This window comes from Papio anubis, chromosome 17, assembly GCF_008728515.1.
Source record: "Papio anubis isolate 15944 chromosome 17, Panubis1.0, whole genome shotgun sequence".
Taxonomy (NCBI): domain Eukaryota; kingdom Metazoa; phylum Chordata; class Mammalia; order Primates; family Cercopithecidae; genus Papio; species Papio anubis.
Window position 1 is genome coordinate 69,050,810 of NC_044992.1, and position 7,776 is coordinate 69,058,585.

The 7,776-nt window shown below is 55.6% G+C and overlaps 1 protein-coding gene and 1 pseudogene across 14 annotated transcripts in view; both read left to right on the forward strand.

The window, feature by feature from the left end:
* Nucleotides 1-3,998, forward strand: part of SEPTIN9 (septin 9) — a 211,500-nt gene extending 207,502 nt beyond the window's left edge. For 12 of the 13 annotated variants that reach the window (XM_003913501.3, XM_021928040.2, XM_031657809.1 and 9 more), the window contains 2 exons: nt 684-735; nt 1,917-3,998. In XM_003913501.3, the coding sequence (XP_003913550.1) occupies nt 684-735; nt 1,917-2,052 (188 nt within the window). In that variant the 3' untranslated portion in view covers nt 2,053-3,998. The remainder of the gene's footprint in view (nt 1-683; nt 736-1,916) is intronic. The other variant, XM_003913502.5, reaches the window with a different exon arrangement.
* On the forward strand, nt 2,299-3,994 carry LOC108582715 (annotated as a pseudogene). Its single transcript, XR_001896537.2, has one exon. The product of XR_001896537.2 is annotated as an uncharacterized LOC108582715 (transcript).
* Nucleotides 3,999-7,776: the final 3,778 nt, after the last annotated feature.

Sequence of the window (7,776 nt, forward strand, 5' to 3'; positions counted from 1 at the left end):
TCTTTCCTCGTCCCTGAGAAGTGGCCACTGTCCCAAGCTTGGGCTTGCGTGTGTTGTATGAAGTACACGTGTCTCTGAGCAATGTTTAGCATTGCTGATTCTTGAGCTTGTGAATGGTCGTCCACAGTACGTAGCCCCTGTGTGCGTTGTCCCTGTGTGTGTGTGCTCTGAGCGCAGGCAAGGTGGACGGGGCTGTGTAGGTAACACCCTGTGGGCCGCAGGTTTTCTTTAAGATCCCAGCTCTGATTCTTGCCTCATCCCATTCCCAGCAGCCCAGCCCCCTTCCTGTCTTCAGGCCTCTGCTGGGACGTCCTGCTCTCCCTGGTCACCCCAGTGGTGCAGGGAACCGGCGCCCTGGCTTCTCCACTGTGGCTTCCTCCCATGCTCCTATTTGGCCTGGTCACTGTGCCATCTCCCATTAGCCAGGAACTTTCTGGAGGGCAGGAGCTGAGCTGTCCAGGAGCAGGAGCTGATACTGGTCACCCCAGTATCCCCCAGACTGAGAGCAGTGCCAGGTGTCCTGTACTCAGCCGCAGAGCAGGCGGTTCCCCTGCCTTCCTGCCCTTGGGGCGGCCCTCGGGCTCTGCTCTTGGCACTAGCATTGCTGGGCAGGGGGAGAGAGGCGGGGTCCGGGCAGAGCTTCTCCACCAGGACATTAAAGCCCCTCCTGTCTCCTCTCCTAGTTGAAAACACCACACACTGTGAGTTCGCCTACCTGCGGGACCTTCTCATCAGGTGAGGGACAGCGGGCTTGGGTGGGGCTGACGGCTCATCCCTAAGAGGCCCTACAGCAGGTGGGGGCAGAGGGTGTGGGGCTGAAGCCCTGGGCAGAGTGGGCACGCCCTGCCACCTGCCTGCCCTGTCCTTGGGAAGATCTTGGAAGCCCGTCTTCTAAAAAGAAAACCCACTGGGAAATGAAGCAAGCAGTGAAGGTCTTTTTTAATCCCCGCAAAGTTGGCTGGATTGGAAGGCTGAGCTTTAATCCACTGTGGCCGGCCCGTTAGAGCTGCCCGGTGACCACTAAGGGTCCAGTGAGGCCTCATGTGTAGGCCCCGTCGGCAGCATGGGATGTCTCCAGCTCCGACCCCAGTGGCCTCTGACCCCTACCCCTTTCACCTGGCTGAGGCTTCTTGGCTCCCTTGCGTCCAGGCAAGGAGGGGAAGCCCCGTGAGAGAGGGTGCCAGGTGGGTGGTCCCTGGAGTGTGAGCCCTGGCCTGGGCAGGTGAACGGGGTTGGGGGCCTCCTGCCGGACTGCCAGGGGCTCCTCAGTTCTTCCTCAGCAAGCAGGTGGCACAAATGATGGGAATGTTATCAAGAGGAGGGGCCTCCAGGTTGGCAAGGACAGAGGTGGAGGGATGCCGGGAGCCGTTCTGCCATCGTGGGGAGACTGGGCTTTCCAACTTCCCTCCAAAATATTCCTCCTGAGCTGCAGAGGAATGAAAATCTGAGTTCAGGACTTTTTTTCTCCTGGGGACAAGGGCAACTCAGCCCTTTGCCCCAGGCCACCTGCCTGCCACAGGCCATAGCCCTGGAGGCCGGCTGTCACCCACTGCCTCCTCCCTGCCAGCACCCTGGACACCGGCCTGGAGCAAGAACGCTCCAGCCCTGTCCCTCTGAGTCTGTGCACTGTCCCTGGGCCCTGGACCAACCACAGGGTGGACCCAGAGGGAGACACATGCATTGGAATATGTGTGTCCTCACCGAGTCTGGGCTTACCAGGGGGACTGACCCTTCCCCCCAAACGTGTACCAGTTCTGGTCCAACGTGGTGGGCCTGGGGGACCCCATGGGGAGCCAAGCAGTGGGGATGGGGAGTGGCAGGGGGTCAGGCGGGCCTGAGTCTGAGGCAGGCTAAGCAGGGGCTCTGCCCCGCTGCCCCCGCCCCCCACCTCACTGACCCGCCTGCCCCCTGACCAGGACACACATGCAGAACATCAAGGATATCACCAGCAGCATCCACTTCGAGGCCTACCGCGTGAAGCGCCTCAATGAGGGCAGCAGTGCCATGGCCAACGGCGTGGAGGAGAAGGAGCCAGAAGCCCCGGAGATGTAGACGCCGCCTTGCCCACCCCCGGGATCCTGCCCCCAAGTCTTTTCCGTCCCCCCCAGGCCCTCCCACTGCCCCATTTTATTTTATATGATTTTCTCCATTTGTCATCATTCCCCACCCCTTCGACATGCTGCCAGGAAACAAGGGAAGGGGCCTCCCTCTGAGTGAGTCAGTGATGAGCCCGCAGCTTCCCCAAGGTTGTGGGGAGGCTGCGCTCGAGCCAGAAGCAGGGGTGAGAGCACCCACTGAATTGACGTGACCCTCCGTCCCCAGGCCTGGCTCCCCGAGGGCTCAGAAGAGCAGCTTCGCTGTGCAGATCATCCGTCCGTGTGGGCTTCTCAGTGCCGGGGGCCTCGGGGTTGGGGCCAGGCCTCGCACGTGCCGAGAGGCTGGGTGGGCTGCATGCTCCCCTCCATCCCCGTCGGCCCCGTCCCCTGGAGTGTGTCAGAGCCCAGGGGAGAATGGAGCCCATCGGGGGCACCTGGACCCCCGCCCACCACGTGGCGTGGCCGTCACTCAGCCCCCACCCCTGCCCTGCTCCTAAGGGTAGAAAATCCCAGGGTCCCCTGCCACCAGCTGCCCAGCCACTCCAAGCCCCGTGGCAGCCGCCCGTCCTGGAGCAGAAAGTGCCTTTATCTCAGCCATCCGCAGGCGGCTCTGCGGAGACAGGCTGGAATGAGGGAGGCGTCTTCATCTCCCTGCCATCCCCCTCTCATGCCACCCCTCCCACAGGGCTGCAGGTGCTGCTGATGCGCTGGGATGTGATTGAGGATAAAAAGGAAGGAAAGATGACCCCCACCCCCTCATCCCCCAGTTTTAAAAAGGTCCGAGCAAGTGAGTCTGGTGGAGGAGCTGAGGGAGGGAGCCATGGAAGGTGCCAGAAGGAAGGCTGGCGGGGGCATGTGTGGGCAGTGGCTTGGGCTGGTCAGAGTGGCCTGAGCTGCCCGGCGGTTGCCCTGCCCAAGTGACGAGGGAAGTGTGTGTGTGTGTCCACGTGTGTGTGTGTGTCCGTCTGTCTGTCTAGTGTCTGGGTTTGGCCCAAGACTGGGCTGTGGTTACATTAATACCCAGCCAGCCACCCCCGCCACTCACCCCTCCTGGCCCAGGCCTTGCTGACTCTGTGACCTGGGGAGGTGGGAGGCCAGGCGAGCCTGACCCTGTTGTCCTACCCATGCCTGGGCCCCTCCCCTCCGGGCCCATGGTAACGAACCCCTAGGAAGGAGAGACCGGGCGTCAGGGGTGCACAGTCCACAGTGAGCTGAAGAGCGAGGTTTCATGGCAACATGGCCCGGCCCCTCACCCTCCGTCCCCACAACGGGACCCGTGGGGCCTGCCTTTGCAGGGCACAGATGACCAAAGTCCCTTCCTGCTTCCTGTTCCCTGTCTTGCTCTGGGGAGAAAGAGGGGCCTGATGAGACTCCACACGGGTAGACACATCACCAGGTGCATCTGCAGGCCCCGGGCTGGCTGCTTGCAGCCAGGAGAAGGGCAGCGGGAGGGAGCGTGCGTGTCAGTGTGAGTGTGTGTGTGTGTGTGCGCACGGAAATCTGGGCATTGGATGTCTGACTCCCTCCCTGCCCAAGCGAGGAAGGACCCCTCACCACCCCCATTGGCGGGACAGTTTACTTGCCAACTTGCCGTGTTTTTGCCAAAACCAAGATTTTGAAGGAAATGAGTGGCCAGCGCCAGGGCCCAGGCCATGTGGCCTGCCCAGCCTCAGCGTCACTCGGTGGCAGGGTGGGGTGGGGGGTGGGCAGCAGCATCCCAGCCTAGAGACGCTTCACTTTCCTTCTCTGTAACCAGACTTTGAGAAATTGTTCGTTTCATCAGGCTCTGTTCCTCAATGGCCTTTTGCTACGTGCCTCCCAAGAAATTTGTCTCTTTTTGTATAAATGACAAAGTGTTGAAAATGTATTTCCTGAAATAAATGTTTCAAATGCAGAAACCCAGAAGGCTCCTGAGTGACAATGTTTTTTCTGCTCCTGGGGTGCAGTTCTTTGGGCCTCGGGACAGGTTCGGGTCAGCTGCAGGTGGACAAGAAGCGTGGGCAAGAAAAGGTAGGGCAGGCGCAGTGGCTCACGCCTGTAATCCAGCACTTTGGGAGGCTGAGGCAGGTGAATCATAAGGTGAGGAGTTTGAGACCAGCCTGGCCAACATGGTAAAACCCTGTCTCTACTAAAAATACAAAACTTAGCTGCGCATGGTGGTATGTGCCTGTAGTCCCAGCTACTTGGGAGGCTGAGGCAGAAGAATCACTTGAACCCTGGAGGTAGAGGTTGCAGTGAGCCAAGATCATGCCACTGCACTCCAGCCTGGGCGACAGAGCAAGACGCCATCTCAAAAAAAAACAAAAACAAAAAGGTCAGGCCAGGTTAGATCTTGAATTCAGACTCCCAAGATTTAAAACTAACAAACTCCCTGAGAACTTATAATTTCAGAGCACTGTGAAGAGTGAGGATAGCATCAAGGTGGTTGCTGGGGTGTTGTGTAATCTACTTGGGGTAAAGGTTCCCAGGGTCTGAGAAGCACTCATCAGCGGAGATGACTGAAAAGCGAATGGCAGATCTGAACGCTTTCATTAAAGCGGGGGATCTGAAGGGCGTCTACAGGGGGTGCTGTGAGCTGCTTCTAGTTAATGTATCCTTGAAGAAGTTTTTCTGTTTTATTTTTTGAGACAGGGTCTTGCTCTGTAACCCAGGCTGGAGTGCAGTGGCACGATCACAGCTCACTGCAGCCTCTACCTTCTGGGCTCAAGCGATCCTCCCAAGCAGCTGAGACCACAGGCTTGTACCACCACACCTGGCTAACTTTCATTTTTTGTAAAGATGGGATCTCACTATGTTGCCCAGGCTGCTCTCAAATTTCTGGCCTCAGGTGATCCTCCTGCCTTGGCCTCCCGAAGAGCTGGGATTATAGGTGTGAGCCACTATGTCTGGCTGAAAATAAGTTTTTCTTTTGGAAGTTTATATTAGATTGAACTCTGGACTGGTCAGTATTTGACAGTTGTTTTATGCCACCCTAACTCATTCCAAGAGAACTTGACTCCAAATAGATTAGAACTCAGAGCCTTGGCTGAGTGAGCTTTTCTTTGCATGTGAGCTTCGGAAGTAAGGTTGAGGGAGCTCTGGTCCGGATGCCCTTGGCGTGTGCAGAAGGGGCCTCACCCGGATCCCTTCTCCCACATGTATTAGTGCCCTGCGGCTGCCTTAACAGACGACCATGCAGCAGGGCTGAAATCAGCAGAAATTTATTCTCATAGTTCTAGAGGCCAGAGGTCTGAGATCCAGGTGTCCCAGGGCCTCACTCCCTCCAAAGGTTCTAGGGGAAGATCTCTCCTCCCCCAGCTCCTGGTGGCCGCTTCGCTCCCATCTCTGCGTCTGTCTTCACACAGCCTTCTCTCTGTCCTGGAGGGTCAAGAGGGCCAAGAGGGCACTCTTCCAGGACTTAGGGCCCACCTTGATTCAGTTCGATCTCATTTAGATCCTCATCTTCATGACATCTGCAAAGACGCTCTTTTGAAATCAGGTCACATTCTAAGGTCTGAATGGATGTGAATTTGGTGAGGTAGGAGACACTGTTGGACCCCCTACATCTCCTTCCGCCCCCCTGTTTCAGGGCCTCCAGGACAACATGGGCAGCGGAGTGGTGAGTGGGAAAGTCCTAATTTGGGACTCGGAAAGTCTGGGTTCAAGGCTGACTGTGCCACCAAAACTTGGGGTTGTCTCAGCCTCTCTGGGCATCCCCTGGCTCTTCTGCCAGGCACCTGACTTCTGCATGTTTTGGAGAAAGCAGACAGGTTCCTCTCCGAATGAACTGATGGGCATTGGCCCGGTGGAGCCTCTACACCATGGGCCGGTGTCTGCCATGAGCATAGGCAGGTTGAGAGTCAGGTCAGCCCCTGTGGGTGGGTGCCAGCCTGCAGCCTGATTCCAAAAGAGGGTCTTTGCAGATGTCATTAAGGTAAGGATCTAAATCACTAAGGTCCTTCCGGCTGTGATGACTTTGCCCATCCCCCATCTGAAGCTCCTTGCAGTCCCTCTGCCTTGAAGCCCTCTTCCTACAGACTGAAGTGTCTCCATTTTCACCCCCATTGTCCATCCTTGCACATAGGGAGCCTGTCCAATGGCTGCCCTCTTTGGGGCTGACCACCCTCCCCAAGCCCTGGCCTCAGAACTCCAGCTCCTCCCCACTTGGCCAGCATGATCCTCCCACACGTCTTGAAGGGGTGGCCTGCCCCTCCACACCTGTGGGCGTTTCTCGTTAGGTGGAACGAGAGACTTGAGAAAAGAAATGAGACACAGACAAAGTATAGAGAAAGAAAAAGTGGGCCCAGGGGACCGGCACTCAGCATACAGAGGACCCACGCCGGCACCAGTCTCTGAGTTCCCTTAGTATTTATTGATCATTATCTTTACCATCTTGGAAAAAGGGAAGTGGCAGGATAATAGGATCATCGTAGGGAGAAGGTCAGCAGTAAGACATATGAATAAAGATCTCTGTGACATGAGTGTTTAGGTGAAGGAGAAAGGACAAGATGGAGGAAGGTGAACAAGAATAAGCATAATCCATGTTAAGCCCGGTTCTTCCTCACCAACTTTCTCGCCAGCTGAAGATGAAACGTTCCAGCATGCTCCAGGTACTAACCAAGAGATCAAAACTTACCCGCCAATGCCTAAGGAGACGCTTCATCACGCCTCTTATCCTCCCACTGCCTCCCCCTTCCAGTACCAATGCATAAAGTCTGCCACTGGTGAGCCAGCGGACTTCTTCGCCTCAAGATTTGTGGACCGAGAACATCAATGAGAGCCGGCCGACTTCCCCTGGCCCCCCACACCTGAGGACCAGAGAACCCGGCCCAGTGTATGCATATTTGCAATAAAAGACTGCCACTTTCTTATGTACTTTGGCCTCATGTTTAATTACTTAGCTCTCCCAAATTAAGTTACATTAAATTAAATCAAAACAGTTAGTGCCAAATTAATTTAAATTAAAACAGTTGAGACAGAGGTGGAGAGAGACAAAGACAGAGATGGAGAGAGACAGAGAGACAGGTGGAGAGAGACAAAGACAGAGATGGGTAGAGACAGATGAAGAGAGAGACAGAGTGAGACAGAGATGGAGAGAGACAGAGAGAGATGAGATGAGAGAGACAGAGACAGAGGTGGAGAGAGACAAAGACAGAGATGGGGAGAGACAGAGATGGAGAGAGACAGAGTGAGACAGAGATGGAGAGAGAGAGAGAGATGAAGAGAGAGAGAGAGATGAAGAGACAGAGATGAAGAGAGACAGAGTGAGACAGAGATTCTCTTTTTGCTACTCTACCAAACTCTTCATGGTAATTGCACATAAGTGCCCCAGCAGGACCTGTGACGCTCCCCTGTTGGAGGCTACTTTTGCAAATCCAAACTCTATCTAAACTCTTAACTATACCTCCATCACTCCAGTCCCTTTGCTCCGTATCTTAGTGCCTAGCTTAACCCTATATAGCAAAGGAGAATTGTCTGAACTAGCTTCCCAGCTCAGCTCCAGCAATAACATCCAAAAGCGGGCTGTTTTTCTCCCTTAATTATCGTGGGGTTTCCAGCTTCCAACAATTTAATGCTCCCTTTAACCCCCAGACCAGTATGGCTACTGCCTGTAGTACAGCAGATGCTTCCCATTCCCACCCCATACTCAATCCTCTGGGCCTTATGCTATGTCTTGCTCCCATTCTAAGATCCGACCGAG